General features: G+C 41.9%; 1 protein-coding gene across 1 annotated transcript; it reads left to right on the plus strand.

The window, feature by feature from the left end:
* The first annotated feature begins 17,065 nt into the window (after window positions 1-17,065).
* On the plus strand, window positions 17,066-18,301 carry LOC141608772 (putative FBD-associated F-box protein At5g22720). Its single transcript, XM_074428116.1, has one exon. The coding sequence runs from the start codon at window positions 17,066-17,068 to the stop codon at window positions 18,299-18,301; it is 1,236 nt and encodes a 411-aa protein (XP_074284217.1).
* Window positions 18,302-19,266: the final 965 nt, after the last annotated feature.

The following is a 19,266-nucleotide window of genomic DNA, read 5'->3' on the forward strand; positions in this document are numbered from 1 at the left end:
AACTTGGATCACTCTTCATAAGGTATAATCAAGCGTTGGGGTGCCCACAACGGTCTCGGAAACCTCCGCCGCTATACGAAGTATTTCCTTAGGTTGTCTGTGTTCCAATGGCTCATTAGAGGAACACCCTCCATGTCTGTCAGCCGGTATGTCCCCGGCCTCATTTCTTCAACCACTTTGTAGGGTCCTTCCCAGTTGGCCGTCATTTTACCATGGATGTTTCCCTTGTTTGTTGCGGCCGACTTTCTCAAGACTAGATCTCCTACTCTTAAGTCCCTTTTGTGGATGTGACACCCCGCGATAAAGCGGAAAATATAACTTATAAATTCAAGCGGAAAATAGGGAATTTTTGAAACTTTTAAAATTTAAAGCGCAGTTTTATTAAAATACCAAACACAAACAAAGAATGCGGAAATAAAGTTTAAATTATACAAACGTGATAGTCAAGGTGAGGGAAAAGATATCCCTCGAATGACAATACAATAAAAGGCGAGTCTAAACAATCCTAATAAACCGACTAAAAGGCCAAAGTGCTCGCTAGCTCACACATGTCTTCACCCCAGGAATGCACCAACTAATACACGTCATTCATGTAAACATGAACGCATACGATCAGTGGGGAGTAACTCAAGGTTCTCCCAGCCACAAAATGTCAAAACGAACATAACAAGGAACTAAAACAGGTAAGTCATATAAGACACATACAAAAGATAAGAATATCAAATTTATATGTAAACATGGCAAATAATTGAGATGGAACAAGATAGGCCAACATTAGCATAATAAAGATTCAACTGTTCACGGGAGACCATTAAATAATATGAAAGACAAGAATACGGTCATTTATGCAAAAGTACGCATTTCAAGAAATTACAACATAGATATGAGATTAGAATCCGAATCATGTGAAGCAGTTAAGTAAGGGATCAACCAATGCAAATTACAAGAATAGAAACCGTAGCCATTATTTGGGAAAACCACTTAGCAAACATTGCACGGGACGTGGCTACTAATGTCACATTCATACTTATGGCTTGCATCTCACCATAAGAACGGATGGGAACATCAATCCCGACGATCATATCGCAACTAGAGGGCTTATAGCTCACCCCTAGTATCCGATAGGTCCAAGACAAACAACACAAGGCATCACTCTTACCTTGAAAGACAAATACCAATAACTATAACCAAGCAAGACCTTTACTACTCATATATCAATATATAATTCCCCTGGTAGGACGACAATGGTACTCCCAAGACTCGGTCCTAGTCTAAATCGCCGACTCTCGGGACAAGATGAGTTCCCGATTCGACATGCGGCAGAACGGTCCGCATCCAAGACTCGAAGACAGATCGGAAATCGAGAACCCACAATCGGCAGGACAGTCCGAAAGAGGCGGAAGATATGATCTAAACCCACAATCGGCAGGACAGTCCGAAAGAGGCGTAAAGATCAGTCAAGCAATACGGTATAGCATAAAGGCATTATCAAGAATAAGGCTCAACCAAGCGATACGAATCAACTTGGAAAGAGACTACTAATGTAACGAGCCGATATATTCCAGATAAGACATTTCATGACAATTTATCTTCATGAATATGAATAAATAGCCCATTTCTTCAATATTTGTCACTTGAATAAAAATGTAAATAAATGCAACGGACCATTTATAACGAGCAAAACAGGCATTCAATTATAAATGACTCAAATGTAAGATAAACCATTTACCACTCAGAAGGCATGAATATTGGACTCATATTAAAATGGAAACATGTCATTCGAACAAAATGTAAACAATGGGAATGAACAATTTGCATTATGAAAGACATGAGATGAAATGTAAATAACCCAAATGTAAACCATACATGAGTGTATACTACGATAAATGGATGATCCAAGAGACCTGAGGCATATTAATAGCTTATTATAGACATTAATGTGCATAGAACAAATGAGCAAAGGAAGGTCACGAATATCCCATAACTTGCCTAAACCAACCCATGCAAAATGTAGTGGCCATCGCCAACCAGCCACCGTCCGACCACCGTCACTACCTAAAACCCATGCCCAAATAGAGACAAACACACAATTTCACAACTACGACACCATTCACCCACTATGCACCAAGACATGAAATAACAAGTAAAGACTCGGAGGCACCTTGAGATTACTTCATATGCAACAACCACTATTTACCAGCTACCCGACAACCCTCACCACAACCATCCACGACTGTCAAACAACCTGCAACCCGACTCCAAAACCGAGCCAACACAGCCCCCAAACATCCAGCCGTGATGATACACCCGCAAAACAGGTTGCCACTGACCAACCCGTCTGCAACATGACTCCAAAACAATCCCAAAATCGAGTCCAGATAACCTTTCCACGGTTCCGAAGACAGTACCTATGTATCGACTATTACCACTACCTAAAACGCACCAAAACAGTCCCAACAATGCAAACAACCCATCCCCTAAACTCAACCTGTAATTGTCTCAGAATTCGTCTCAGAGCCTGCAATTTCAAGCACCAAAACCCGTTCCAACTAGGTACCATATCACGACTAAAAACAGTCATAACAGCATTCATTCCTACCCCCCCAACACAGTCTCAAACAACCACCAAAAGCCGGCCTAAAGTAAACCCACAGAGCAGGCCATACCCTCATGTTTATGCGGGTACAAAGAAACAGAGCGCAAGCAGTCCTAAACCGAGTCAAAACAATCCCTTTTCAGCTCAGTTTTCAGACGGAAACCATCACACAAAAGAGAAAACAAAAAGAGGCAAACTTTATCAAATAAAAGCACATAAAACAACACAAAAGACGGAAATTTCGACATTTGTCGAGTAACCTATCACCGTTACCTCTTTACTCTTCACACTTCCGACTCAAAGCTACTCCGAGATGTCCAAGTTAACATCTACACACAAAATGCACAAAATTAATGAGGAATTTCGAAATGAAAAAGGGGCGGCAGCCTTGAACTGTGAAGAAAGTCAGTCCCTTTCTTACATAGAAGGAATGAGGACGAAAAGAGGAAGAGTTTGGTGCAAAATTTATCGAATTTGATTGAGAAATGTGAGAGAAATCGGGGTTTGAAGGAGACGAGAAAGGGTGTTTGTTATTGTTGTTCATTGTTGTGGCTGCTGTTGCTTGTTTTCGAAAGAAAAGAAAAGAGGAAGGAGGTATGCAGGTGGAAGGTAGGGACACGGCTAAAAAAAATCAACAACAACAATAATGTCTAATAATAATAATAAAAGGATTATATAAATGGGTTGAAAAGGTAGGTACGAGTTGTCGACTTGTGATTGGTCCGGATTGGTGTTTAGATTCAAAAGTGAAATGTGACGATCTTTGCTAGACGAAAATATGTCTACAATCTACTATAATTTAAGACGGGAAATTATTATTATTATTACCGCTATTATTACTGTCCGACCGTATATATATATAAACAAGCTTATAAAATTATAGCTTTCTGTAAAAATCATGTTTAAAATGAAACTAATTAAATTAAATAATTTAAAATATCAATAAAACAATAGAATGGTTAATAAATTTATAAATGATAAAATAGAAAATTCGCGGGTGTTACAATCACCCCACCTTTTAAAAAGTTTCGTCCTCGAAACTTGAAAGTAGAAATGAAAGGTTATAAAAAAGTAAAACTGGACTTTTTGAAATCGACAACCAGACGTTAAAAGGTTACTCATTGTAAGAATTAAAATTCTTTCAAAAGATTCAAATAAAATTTTCCGACGGAACCAGATTCTCATCAAAGGAACAGAAGTGCTCTCGTTGCGCATTCAAGAACATCACATTCCAAATCAAAGATATGGTCAAAAGCAAATTATTTGTATAAATCGAGAATCAAAATACTTTCAAAAACATTAATGAAGAGTTTTCAAAAGTATAAGTCTCATTCATGGAACGAAATTGCTCTTGTCGTGCACACAAGAACGCTAACTTTCCAAGTCAAAGACAAACTTAAGACAAAATCAATTTGTCGACAAGCGTAGAACAAGTTATCAAACGTCTCCAATAACGAGTTCTAACATACGATTTGCGTTAAAATCAAAAGAAAAAGGTAATTCACTCAAAATTTCTTTTGTAAAAGCCAAAATAGAGATAAAGGTTTCACTTTTAAACTTAAAAGGGAGTCAAATTCCTGAAAATATAACATTAAACTTTGGAAAGAAATCGCAAATAGATCAAAGTTAATAGAATTTGAGCAAAATTTAAAGAAATCCCAGGTTTAGCAACTCGTAACCATGATAAAGAAGTCTATACTCAAAGAACGAGTAGGGAACTAAATCAAATTTTCATTTTCGAACCTTTAAAATAGGTAATGTTTTGTAAGAGTAACATAAATTTTGAACAACGAATCAAAAATGGTAGCTTGAAATGTTTAGAAATTGGACAAAAGAAAAGAATTTAGGTATCCTAAAAACAAAGTACGCTAAGAGAGTCCAAACTTAACCAACAAAAGAGCTATGATAAACATCGTAGGGGTAAGAATTGAAATAAGGTCAACAAGGAGGTCAAAGATAGAGATTTTATAGGTCACTAGCATCTAACTCAAGGGGGGGGAGCAAGATGAAGCGAGGAAAGGAGGTATGAACGGTAACATTTATGGTCAAAGAGGAAGGGGAATTAGACAACAAGGAAACTCCAGGTACTCAAATCTCGAACAACAACATCATCCTGAACTGTTCCGAAAACTTCCTAACCACAAAACTTATAACCACATAGCTCCCAAAGATTTCCTCAGAACACTTGTGTTACTTCACCTTAGGCTATCCCATGAAACAAGTTACTTCACTATAAGTGCGATGTCACCACTTCAAATCCTCAACATCTACAAACAACCTCCACGAGATCAAGGTCAAAACTTCTAACAAAGCTATACTCATATCCAACTAGTGTCAACTATGAGTTCCTCAAAATGGTAAAACTCTCAATCAAAAATCCAAATTCAAAAGTTCTTTTGCACATTGTATCATGCCAAGGAGATCTTTTTATACTCTCGAAACCTAAGGCATAAATGGTGACATTCTCCAAACTACGAGACAACCACTCAAAACATCTAACTCATCTCAACTCAATATCTATCGATCCCAACTTATAATTACATCTCAAGAACTCTGGCTACTAATCCTGATTACCGCGAAGTGGATACCCAAATGAGATTCCAAAACTAGCAAGAACTCTCGCCTAACATGGTTCTTATGTAATCATCACAACACTCACAAAAGTATACCGACTATGCTAACCTCAAGCTCAACTCAAACTTCCAAGTAACACTTTCATCACCAATGACCAGCAACTCCCTAAAGGTGTTTCCTTCTAAGCTCTCATCATAAACCCTACTCCATGTCAAAACCTCAAGCAACAATACTCGAGTTACCAAATTCTCAAATTCCAAGTATAAACAACAAGGCCAAGTTCTATAACTTTAGTAACATATGCAACTCACACATTACAACACTAACAATTTCATTAATCAAGCACACTCACTTCATGTCAAGCAACTAAGAAACATCTAGGTATTTCCTACTACACTAGCTAAGTCTTTCTAACATCACAACCTTTCAAAGCTAGGGTTATAGGTCAACCACAAACAAACTCCACAAAGCCAAATTATCCAACAAAGGTTAACATCCCACAAAAGAAAGAGAGCTATCAAAAAGGCGTTAAGAGAGGATAAGCAGAGAACAAAGGACAAGTTAGGGTACAAGAGTAGCTTTCAAAGTAAAAGAAAAGAGAGTTTAAAACAAGGATAGGCATCAAGAGGTAAAGAATAAGGCATGATACACAAGGAATGAGAATTATCTTCGAGGAAGAAAAAAAAACATTCTTGAAAACCTAGACAAATATTCAATCTTCGGCAATAGGCACCAAGTCTTGATCGTAACACGGGTAAGCTCATGGTTTGTCAATCCAAGGTCACAAAAGCAGATGACAATCAACAAACATGTTAGAACCTACCACGAAGCATACACATAGAGACTACCAACTTAGGTCCTTAGTTCTACCCATCTCTCATTCATTATTCAAGGTCAAGTTCAAATTTAAATTTGGGGTACACGTGTGTGCGTCGGGAGAAACATAGGCTCTGATACCAACTGTGACACCCCGCGATAAAGCGGAAAATATAACTTATAAATTCAAGCGGAAAATAGGGAATTTTTGAAACTTTTAAAATTTAAAGCGCAGTTTTATTAAAATACCAAACACAAACAAAGAATGCGGAAATAAATTTTAAATTATACAAACGTGATAGTCAAGGTGAGGGAAAAGATATCCCTCGAATGACAATACAATAAAAGGCGAGTCTAAACAATCCTAATAAACCGACTAAAAGGCCAAAGTGCTCGCTAGCTCACACATGTCTTCACCCCAGAATGCACCAACTAATACACCGTCATTCATGTAAACATGAACGCCATACATCGGTGGGGAGTAACTCAAGGTTCTCCCAGCCACAAAATGTCAAAACGAACATAACAAGGAACTAAAACAGGTAAGTCATATAAGACACATACAAAAGATAAGAATATCAAATTTATATGTAAACATGGCAAATAATTGAGATGGAACAAGATAGGCCAACATTAGCATAATAAAGATTCAACTGTTCACGGGAGACCATTAAATAATATGAAAGACAAGAATACGGTCATTTATGCAAAAGTACGCATTTCAAGAAATTACAACATAGATATGAGATTAGAATCCGAATCATGTGAAGCAGTTAAGTAAGGGATCAACCAATGCAAATTACAAGAATAGAAACCGTAGCCATTATTTGGGAAAACCACTTAGCAAACACTGCACGGGACGTGGCTACTAATGTCACATTCATACTTATGGCTTGCATCTCACCAAAAGAACGAATGGGAACATCAATCCCGACGATCATATCGCAACTAGAGGGCTTATAGCTCACCCCTAGTATCCGATAGGTCCAAGACAAACAACACAAGGCATCACTCTTACCTTGAAAGACAAATACCAATAACTATAACCAAGCAAGACCTTTACTACTCATATATCAATATATAATTCCCCTGGTAGGACGACAATGGTACTCCCAAGACTCAGTCCTAGTCTAAATCTGGCCAGACTCTCGGGATAGTACAGTTCCCGATTCGACATGCGGCAGAACGGTCCGCATCCAAGACTCGAAGACAGATCGGAAATCGAGAACCCACAATCGGCAGGACAGTCCGAAAGAGGCGGAAGATATAAGCTAAACCCACAATCGGCAGGACAGTCCGAAAGAGGCGTAAAGATCAGTCAAGCAATACGGTATAGCATAAAGGCATTATCAAGAATAAGGCTCAACCAAGCGATACGAATCAACTTGGAAAGAGACTACTAATGTAACGAGCCGATATATTCCAGATAAGACATTTCATGACAATTTATCTTCATGAATATGAATAAATAGCCCATTTCTTCAATATTTGTCACTTGAATAAAAATGTAAATAAATGCAACGGACCATTTATAACGAGCAAAACAGGCATTCAATTATAAATGACTCAAATGTAAGATAAACCATTTACCACTCAGAAGGCATGAATATTGGACTCATATTAAAATGGAAACATGTCATTCGAACAAAATGTAAACAATGGGAATGAACAATTTGCATTATGAAAGACATGAGATGAAATGTAAATAACCCAAATGTAAACCATACATGAGTGTATACTACGATAAATGGATGATCCAAGAGACCTGAGGCATATTAATAGCTTATTATAGACATTAATGTGCATAGAACAAATGAGCAAAGGAAGGTCACAGAATATCCCATAACTTGCCTAAACCAACCCATGCAAAACAGGTAGTGGCCACTGCCAACCAGCCACTGTCCAGCCACCGTCACTACCTAAAACCCATGCCCAGCCGAGACAAACACACAATTTCACAACTACGACACCATTCACCCACTATGCACCAAGACATGAAATAACAAGTAAAGACTCGGAGGCACCTTGAGATTACTTCATATGCAACAACCACTATTTACCAGCTACCCGACAACCCTCACCACAACCATCCACGACTGTCAAACAACCTGCAACCCGACTCCAAAAACCGAGCCAACACAGGCCCCCAAACATCCAGCCGTGACAGACCCCTGCAAAACAGGTTGCCACTGACCAACCCGTCTGCAACATGACTCCAAAACAATCCCAAAATCGAGTCCAGACAACCTTTCCACGGTTCCGAAGACAGTACCTATGTATCGACTATTACCACTACCTAAAACGCACCAAAACAGTCCCAACAATGCAAACAACCCGTCCCCTAAACTCAACCTGTAATTGTCTCAGAATTCGTCTCAGAGCCTGCAATTTCAAGCACCAAAACCCGTTCCAACTAGGTACCATATCACGACTAAAAACAGTCATAACAGCATTCATTCCTACCCCCCAACACAGTCTCAAACAACCACCAAAAGCCGGCCTAAAGTAAACCCACAGAGCAGGCCATACCCTCATGTTTATGCGGGTACAAAGAAACAGAGCGCAAACAGTCCTAAACCGAGTCAAAACAGTCCCATTTCAGCTCAGTTTTCAGACGGAAACCATCACACAAAAGAGAAAACAAAAAGAGGCAAACTTTATCAAATAAAAGCACATAAAACAACACAAAAGACGGAAATTTCGACATTTGTCGAGTAACCTATCACCGTTACCTCTTTACTCTTCACACTTCCGACTCAAAGCTACTCCGAGATGTCCAAGTTAACATCTACACACAAAATGCACAAAATTAATGAGGAATTTCGAAATGAAAAAGGGGCGGCAGACTTGAACTGTGAAGAAAGTCAGTCCCTTTCTTACATAGAAGGAATGAGGACGAAAAGAGGAAAAGTTTGGTGCAAAATTTATCGAATTTGATTGAGAAATGTGAGAGAAATCGGGGTTTGAAGGAGACGAGAAAGGGTGTTTGTTATTGCTGTTCATTGTTGTGGCTGCTGTTGCTTGTTTTCGAAAGAAAAGAAAAGAGGAAGGAGGTATGCAGGTGGAAGGTAGGGACACGGCTAAAAAAAATCAACAACAACAATAATGTCTAATAATAATAATAAAAGGATTATATAAATGGGTTGAAAAGGTAGGTACGAGTTGTCGACTTGTGATTGGTCCGGATTGGTTTAGATTCAAAAGTGAAATGTGACGATCTTTGCTAGACGGAAATATGTCTACAATCTAGTATAATTTAAGACGGGAAATTATTATTATTATTACCGCTATTATTACTGTCCGACCGTATATATATATAAACAAGCTTATAAAATTATAGCTTTCTGTAAAAATCATGTTTAAAATGAAACTAATTAAATTAAATAATTTAAAATATCAATAAAACAATAGAATGGTTAATAAATTTATAAATGATAAAATAGAAAATTCGCGGGTGTTACAGTGGACCCTACGGTTGTATGCTCTTCTCATTCGGTTTTGATAAACTGCCAAGTTGAGCCGTGCCGTGTCTCGACTTTCTTCGACCAGGTCTAGGGAGGCTCTTAGGCCTTCCTCATTTTCGACTGGGTCAAAAGTTTGCGTTCTGAATGTTGGCACCGTTGCTTCAATTGGAAGAACGACCTCAGACCCATAGACTAGGTGGAATGGACTGTACCCTGTTGCTTCTTTCTCCGTGGTTCTAAGGGACCACAGGACGCCGGGTAGTTCATCAGCCCACCTTCCTTTTAGATCTTCAACCTTCTTCTTCAACCCGTTCAGTATTGTTTTATTGGCTGCTTCCGCCTGCCCGTTGCTCTGAGGGTGGCAGACGGAGGAGTATGCAAATTTGATACCGAGCTCCTCCAACCAATTCATCACCATGTCGCTCCAAAACTCTCGGCCGTGGTCAAATACAATGATTTGGGGCAACCCAAATCGAGTTATAACGTTCTCCCAAATCACCTTTCTTACGGCCGCCGTGGTCTTGGCAGGTACCGCGACAGCCTCGACCCATTTGGTGAAGTAGTCAACGGCGACAATTAGGTACTTTCTTCCTCCGGAGGCCGTCGGAAATGGCCCTAGTAAATCCATCCCCCACTGTGCAAAAGGAAGGGGACTAAGCACCGGTTGCAGGTCTCGGGAAGGAGCATGTATCACCGGAGCATGCATCTGACAATTCTTGCACTTCTTAATTTTTGCTCTGGAATCCTCAAGCATGGTAGGCCAGAAGTAGCCGGCTCGGAGAGCTTTGTGGGCTAGCGTTCTTGCCCCCATGTGATGTCCACAGATGCCTTCGTGAATCTCTGTCAGTATTAGCTCCGCGTCGGCTGGGCCGACACATTTCAAGAGTGGCCTTATTACGGACCTTCTGTATAATTCTCCTTCAAACACTGAGTACCTTGCGGCGATCCTTCTTATCTTCTGCGAGAGACTGCGGTCCTCCGGTAACTCTTTTGTCAGTTTGTATTTCATTATCGGAGTCATCCACGTCGTCTCGGGTTCGATGTCGCCCACCATGCCGACGGTCTCAGTGATGCTTTTAGCATTTCGATATCCACCAAAGACGGTTCGACTGACATTCTTGATGCTTGAACTGGCAAGTTTTGAGAGAGCGTCGGCTCGGTTGTTCTCAGACCTGGGAATGCACTGTATTTGGAAAGATTTCAATTTTGAGGTGTCAACTTTTACCCTCTCCAGATACCTTATCATCCCATCGTCTCGAGTCTCATACTCTCCTCTGATTTGATTAGCCACTAAGAGTGAATCTCTTTCAACACAACATGCTCCGCCCCTACAGCTCTAGCTAACTCGACTCCAGTTATCACCGCCTCATATTCGGATTCGTTATTTGAGGCCGAGAAGGTAAACTTCATGGCGTACTCAAACTCGTCCCTGTTAGGGCTGATGATAAGGATGCCGGCTCCTGAGCTGTTCGCCGTGGAGGACCCGTCGGTATATACTTCCCACACACCGGGATGTGATTCTTCTTGATAAGTGCACTCGGCCAGGAAGTCTGCAAGTGCTTGCCTCTTTATCGAAGGTCTTGGTTTGTACTGAATGCCGAAGCCGGATAGCTCCACTGCCCATTTTATAAGCCTGCCTGATTTTTCGAATTTTTCTAAGGCTTTCTCCAATGGCTGGTCGGTTAAGACCGTCACGGGATGTGCGTCGAAGTAGGGTTTTAACTTCCTTGCGGCAACGACGACGGCGAGGGCTCGCTTTTTCAATCGATGGGTAATTTCTTTCGGCGCAGCAGTGTATGGGCGATAAAGTAAATTGGGTATTGCTTTGCTTATTTTCTTCCCGACGATTACGGACCGACCGTGGCCGAGGTAATCTGCTAAGTATAGATATAGTGTCTCCCCAAAGATCGGCACCGACGGGTCGGCATGTCGAAGGTGAGCTTTCGATTGCACGAAAGCTGTGCTCTGTTGCTCCCCCAGTGAAGTTTTTATTCCCTTTCAAAGATCAGTAAAGAACGGTGTGCTCTTGTCGGCCGACCGAGAGATGAAGCGGGCAAGAGCCGCCATTCTCCCGGTCAGCGTCATAACCTCTTTTCGATTCCTCGGCTCCGGTAGGTCCAGTATTGCTTGGATTTTCTCTGGATTGGCATCAATTCCCCTGGCACTGACAAGTACGCCGAGGAACTTGCCGGCCCGGACACCGAAGTTATATTTCTATGGGTTGAGCTTCATTCTATATTTCCTTAGTGAACAAAATGTTTCGCTTAAATTGGCCAAGTGCTCGCTGTCAGACTTGCTTTTTACAATAGCATCGTCGACGTAAGCCTCGATGTTTCGCCCTTTTTGATTTTGGAACACTTTGTCCACCAGCCTAGTGTAAGTTGCGCCAGCGTTCTTCAAACCGAACGGCATCATTTTATACATGTATGTGCCGTGTATGGTGATGAATGCGCACTTAGGCATGTCTTCCTCGGCCATGAATACCTGATGGTACCCTGAGAAGGCGTCTAGCAGGCTCATCATAGTGTAGCCTGCCGTTGCGTCAATTAAACTATCTATTCGAGGCAAGGGATAGCAATCTTTAGGGCACGCTTTATTAAGATTTGTAAAATCCACACACATCCTCCACCCCCCGATGACTTCCTCACCATTACAACATTTGCTAGCCACTCGGGGTAAGTACAAGGCATGATAAAGCCCGCCTCTAATAGTTTGTCTACTTCGGCTTTGATGGCCTCATCCTTCTCGGCCGAGGAGTTCCTCATCTTCGCTGACAGGGCGAGCGGTGGAGAGTACGTTCGGCTTGTGAACGATCACCTCCCGCTCACGCCCGGCATCTCAGGCTTGAGTATGCGAAGACATCTTTGTTCTTCCTCAGCAGGTCCAGGAGATCGGCTCTGAATTTTGGCTCCAGGTCGGCACCGATATTTACGGTGCGCTCTGGGTCAATTTCCACTTCCTCGGTCTCGGCTCCTTCGACCATGCCGACGTTGGTATTCATCGGGTCGCCCTCCTGCTGCAAGGATGGGCTCTTCCCTTTCTCCGACCTCTTCGCCACTTTGAGGGATTGCATGTTGCACCCTCTGGCAGATACTTGGATGTTGACGATTTCATCTCTCTCGTCCTTTGAGACGAGCTTTTGTGCTTCCCCCCGGTCCGAGACGTACATCAATGTCGGGCCCGGATGGACATCACAAAGATCGGCCTCGCTCAAAGTGACCCGGCCTATGAGAACGTTGTAGGCGGACGAACCATCAATAACCACGAACTCGGATAAAACGTTTTTGGCGCATCCGCTTGGCGAACATCACCGGCGATCGATTGACCCCGGGGTACCCAGGCCGGCCCCAGAGAAGCTGTACAGCGGGTTAGTGCAGGGGCTCAGGTCTTCAATCTTCAGACCGAGATTGAGAAAGCATTCCCTGAACATGATGTTTGTGTAGGCGCCTGTATCAATTAGGCACCTCTTGACCAAGTGGTTGGCTATTTCCAAGTGGACTACAAGCGGGTCGCTGTGCGGGGCAACGACTCCTTCGTAGTCCTTCTTTCCGATGGTTATATCGGGGACGGTGGAAGCGGGGATCGCTGTGGTGGGCACAAAGTTGATGGCTTGGTAAAGCTCATTTAGGTGTCGTTTGTGCCCATTAGCTGACCCACCGTTCTCGTTTCCTCCGATGACAACCTGGATCACTCCCATCCTCTGGAATACTGATTTTCTATTCGCCCCGTCGGAGCTTGTTTTCGGGCCTCCAGCTACATACTTGCTGAGGGCCCCCTTTCGGATTAGCTCCTCGATGGCGTTCCTCAGATGCCGACAGTTGTCGGTCTTATGGCCGGTTTGGCCGTGGTACTCGCAAAACTGGCTAAGGTCGCCGTCCCCCCTCGCCTTGGGGGGCCTTGCCCATTTCTGCCCTTCATTCTTGCTTAGGGCAAAGACCTCGGCCGGTGATTTGACCAGGGGGGTGAGACCGCTGTACCGCTTCTGGGTGTATGGTCCCGAACTCCCCCCGGCGCCCGCCGAGTTCTGTTTCCTATTAAACCTCTCAGGTCGTGACCTATTAATGTCACGGCGTCCTTCATCTACGTTGTCCCGCCGAGTTCTGTTTCCTATTAAACCTCCCAGGTCTTGTGATAGTCCTCCACCTTTATGGCTCGGTCGGCCATCTTTCTGGCGGAGTCTAGGTTGAGGTCTTCACACTTGATGAGCTCTTTTTGAACTCGCCTTTCGGGAGGCCTTTCATCAGCGCGAAGGCCGCCAGTTCGGTGTTCAGCTCACGGATTTGCTGAACCTTAGCGTCGAATCTCTTGACGTAGCTCCGGAGGCACTCGTCCTCCCCCTGTCGGATAGTCAGGAGATCTGATGTTTCCTCGGCCCTTCGCTTGTTGCAAGCGTACTGGGCTATGAAGTTGTCTCTCAGGTCGGCATAGCAGTATACCGAGCCATTAGGTAGCCCCTTGTACCAACTCTGTGACATCCCATGCAGGGTCGTTGGGAAGACTCGGCACCACACCTCATCAGGTTGCTCCCATACCGACATGTACGACTCAAAAGCCTCGGCATGGTCGGTTGGGTCGCTATCCCCTTTGTATGATAGGGGCGGCAGCTTCAGTTTGGTAGGCACCGGGACTTCGAGGACATATGCACTGAGGGGCTGTCTGACCACGTGTCGAATTGCACGCGGCGATCGGCTCCTCGCAACCTTAGTCCGGCTTCTCTCCCCGTGGCGGGAAGGGCTTCTTGTTGTCCGACTTTGGAGAGTCGGACTTCTTTCTTCGTTTCTTCGGGGGTGGCCTCGTTGTTGTCGCGGCGACGCTGTCCTCCCGCGGGTGGGGGAATGACTTTGGTCTGCCACTGGCACCACGGGCTCCGCCGGCGTCCTTGCATGCCCAACTCCTTGTATTACTCCGGTCAAGTTGTTCGGAGTCACTTTATGGGCCCTGGACACCTGTGGAGGCGCTGCCGTCACCGTCGTCGTGACAGGGGGTGACCGGCGTACCACCCATCGTGTCCAGGAATAGCTTCAATTTGGCCGCATCGACCACATGTCCCATGACAGTGACTTGGCCTGTCGGCAGCGGTGTTTCTGGTTCTCTTGGCATCCCGTACTTCACCGGCTCAGTGACTCGGCCGGTGGGGGACTGCCCGATCTCAGAATTAGGGAACGTGTCATCCTGGTAGAATTCAGTTTCTACACTCACAATTTCTGGCTGTTTTGACATCTTCTCAGCTCTTTGAATGGTTTTTGGTTTTCTTTTTTTTTTGTAAGGTAGGTGACTAGCTTTTAGTATCTTTCCCCACAGACGGCGCCAATTGTTCCGGGTGTAATTTCGGAGCAGTGTTGTGACCACGTAAGCTTGTAGAATGATGTCGTTGCTTGTCTCTTCCTTTCACTCTTTCCTGTTTAAGATGAACAAACTGAGGGCTCGGCTTGGGGCCGAACGTACTCACTCCGACGCTCAAGTTAGTAAACTTAAGGAGATAAGTTGTATGTTAACTTGGCAAAGATATATTGTAGAGAGATAAGGGAGTTTATACCAATTTGTGAGATAGTTTTCGGATCTTTTTCTCAATGAGAGAAGTGGAGTATTTATAGACTTTCACCTTTTGTCACGTAGTGGCCAAGTGGCCAAGTGGCATAGCAGGTGGAAAGACTGTTTTACCCTCGGCCGAGATACCCATGGCAGGCCGGCAGGCCTGTTTGACTTCATGCCGAGGGGACTGGATGTGAGTACGCGGATATGCTTCTCGGCCGGCTAGTTGCCTAGCCGAGACCCAAGTGGCAGGCCGACAGGCTGCGTCGGTTTAGGCTGTCAATATGTTGACTTGCTGTCTTTTAGCTTTAACCTTGCTCAATATGTTGACTCGGTCAGCGGGTGCAGAATATGCCCCATCAAATAGTTCAACGAGTTTTGTCAAATTATGATAATATTACAAGTCAAAGTTTTCTAACGAAACTTAATTATCTTAAAGATTTAATCCCAAAAGATGATTTCATTAAGATTATTTTTATTTGGTGGAATGCATGGTTTCATAGAAATGATATTATCTTTAATAATGTTAATTTAAGTATCAGCAAACTTATTACATTATGTAATAATAGCACTAAGACCTGGAATGTGACTAGATTTAAGGATCTCAACAATCCCGGAATAGAAGAGCCAGCTAGAAACAACTCTAGTAAGGAAGAGATTTGGTGGGAAAAACCTACAAACGGTTTCCTAAAACTAAATTTTGACGGGTCGAGAATAGAAGGTAATAAAGATGCTTTAGGATATTCTATAAGAGATCACAATGGTAAAGTCGTTTTGTTGGGAGCAAAAAAGTGCGGATCCAATAGTATCCTTGTTGCGGAAACACTCGCTTTAAAAGAAGGTATTTTAGAAGCTAAACACTTAGGAATCTCAACGTTAATTGTGGAGGTTGATAATTTATGTGTTATTAACTCAATTGGAGATACTTGGCAAATTCCTTGGAAAATTTCTAGTATTGTCAAGGATGTGAAATTAGACCTTCATTTTTTTGATGAAGTGATAATTAAACATTACTTTCGTGAAGCCAACAAGGTTGCTGACTTCATGACTTCTATTGGACACTCATGTCCAACTCTTTCGAGGTGGTTTGATAGCCGGTGGCTTCAATTTACCTCCCTCATTCGAAAGGATGAGATATGTTGGTCCTACACTAGAGGATCAACCTAGTTTTCTTACATAATAAAAAAAAAGGATACTTAATTGTTTAAATCTCTCATTTTCCTATTAGAAATGCAAATATTTGTGTGAGGCGGTTATACACATGTCTATTGTAAAATGGTTTCTCCTAATAATTACTTTTACGGGTTTACCCACTTATAAAATTGTATTTGAATCCGTTTTAAACTATTATCAGTAAGACTCTCCCGAGTCTTAAGACTCTGCCACATCAACTTTCCAATAACTTTTATTATTTCCTTATTATTCAGACCCACCTCAAACTCAGCTCATACTTTATACATTATCCGTAGACTCGTCTCAGACTCTACTTTTCCACTTTACTCTTTTTTTCACAAAAAGTAAATAACACATAGGATTCACTCATTAGTTAATTTTACTTTACGGTGGGTCAAGGCTCATGTTTTTCCTAGGGTGATCGGTAGAGTTGAGTGGTCAGAGACTCTGCCATTGGTCGCGAACAATGCAGTAAACCTTCGGGTTTTCCCCTCAAAAAAAAAAAAGACTACCAATAATCTTACCCAAAGAAAGGTAATGAACACAGTTTTTGGCGCGAGCCAAAAAAATACAATTACTGCTCAACATTTCCAAAACTGCAAATTTACCCAGAAAATATGGAGGGAATCGAGTGAATTGAGTGTATTTTCCCAGAAACTGCAACAGTTCAATTCTGGAATTTATTGGCTCAATTGATTCAAATCCTTGCGGTATACTCTCCCTGTTTTCCATCTTCGATTTTTTTTAATTATGTTGCGTAAATTTGGTACATAATTGTTTGAATTATAGTTTGTAGCATGAATATAAACTGGAGTGGTGATTATGTGAATTGGGTATTTGTTAGATTTGCGAAAGATTAGAAATTTAGTAGTGCATGCCAAGTGTTTGATGAAATTACTCTGAGAAGATCATGAATGTTGGGAAAAAGACAGCAAAGATGCAAAGGGGTTCAGTTGATAGAATTTCGGACCTTCCGGATTTTATCCTACATGACATTCTCTTAATCCTCGATACCAAAGAGGCGGGTCGCACTAGTGTATTGTCTAAGAGGTGGTATAGAGCTTGGTCTTCCATTCCGGTTCTGGTTTTTCAGCCTCGATACTTTAAGATAGACGCGTGTAAAGCTCGTAATGACGAGAGCGAGGATGATAAAGATACACTTCAACGTTTTGTGAAGTTTGTGGATGGGACCATGCTAAGATATTCCATTCTCGGGTTTAGAATAAGAAAGATGTATCTAGAGGTTCTGATAGTTGATGAACAGCTAGTAAATTTGGTTGATACATGGATAAAGATCGCTGTGCTAAACCAAATCGAGGAATTAGAAATCCAGATTCATGGTAATATTGACTACGTGCTACCTGAGTTTCTGTTTTGTGCAAAATCGCTAAAAGTTTTGAAATGTCGTCGCATTGAGCTACCGTATTATGAGATAATGGAGCTTGTCTCTCTTACACATTTAACTTTAGAGCCGATATCTGTAGATGAGGATATGCTTCAAAGAATTATCTCTTCCTGCCCTTTGGTTGAATTAGATATCACACACGGATTCCTTGATGAAGTTTCACTTCCTTGGATGAGAAAAGTTGATGGAAGAGTCGAAGGCTGTGATAGTGGAACAATGCAATCCAACCTCCAAGAATCTCCCCTTCAAAAGTTTGTTTTTTGTAGTAATCGTGTATATTTGCCATGGCCATGGAAAGTGAATGCGATGCCATTGAAAAACTTGAAGACGGTAGAGATTAGTTGTGCGACTATTACAGATGACATTGTTTATGAGCTGACAAATGGGCTTATATCGCTTGAAAAGTTAGTATTGAATTCATGCATACGGCTGAAATACGTTAAGATCTCAAGCCTTTCGTTGAAGGATTTTCAAATTCACGATTCCCCAGACTTCATGGCTGAATTACTAGAGGTTACACTTGACACCCCTAACTTGCTTGAGTTTAAGTACAATTGTAAAGTGGAGACCTCCTTGTCGTTGATCAGAGTGCTAGATCGTTGTAATGCTCAATTCAGTCCATTCATGTTTGATATTGATATTTTAACCACTGATTGGTTTGTTGAGCTAAAACAGTTTCTCAAGGATACAAAGTTATTCAAATCTCTAGAGATGGACTTGTGGCATGTTGATCCGGTATGAATGTATGCCCGTATCATGATTTTGTTATCATGTTTACGTAGATGTTCCGTGGTTATGTATTTTCTGTTGGGGTCATGTGTTCTTACCTAGTAACGGAACTATGGATGTAAATAATGAAGAGTATGTTTGTATCCATGTAGATTGTGGTAGAAGAGGACCAACTGAGAAGTTTTAATAGTGGCTCACCATACAAACTCAGTGAGCTAATGTATAAAACCGTTTTACACGAGTTTTGTGGTGAGGTAAAGGGGATGAAGTTTTGAATGAAATTGTGGAAATTTTAAATTAAATTTTCATTTCAAAAGAAAAAAATTGAGTTCGAATGAAATGCAATAAATTTAGATTTTCAGAAAATAATTCACACTGTCGCCAAATGGTGGCTCTAGTTTCGGTCCAATAAGTCTTTTGTGTAAGATTAAAACAGGCCTTATAGGCGTTATAGATAAGACAATTGATATGTTATTTGACATGTCTTAAAAGTTTGTAATCTCGGTATTATTGGCTAGGTAGCATCAAAACGGACACGGACACGACACAGACACATGACACGGCATCCCGTGAAATTTAGGACACGGGACACGTTATATAAATTTAATAAAATATAAATTTTATAGTTATAAACATTCGATTTTACTTTTATAAAAGTATTTGATATTGATATTAAATTTAAATAAGCAAAGGTAAAATTTGTCCATGATTATAATCCATTTTCATTTCCTATCAAAACCCATCTTCTAATCAAGCTGTTTCAACAGCTCATTTCCCGTCTAAAGAACATCATTCACCCCAGATGATGTCCAAATGTTATGGACACGCGTCGGACACGGCCCAAATACCATGGGCACGCGTCGGACGAGTGCCCAAATAAATGTTGAAAGTTAGACACGGCTTTATAGGCGGCCGACACGTTTCGGCGTGTGTCCGAAAAGTATCGGTGTCCGACACGGTATCAGACACGGGACAGC

The sequence above is a fragment of the Silene latifolia genome, chromosome 10 (genome assembly GCF_048544455.1).
Source record: "Silene latifolia isolate original U9 population chromosome 10, ASM4854445v1, whole genome shotgun sequence".
Taxonomy (NCBI): Eukaryota; Viridiplantae; Streptophyta; class Magnoliopsida; order Caryophyllales; family Caryophyllaceae; genus Silene; species Silene latifolia.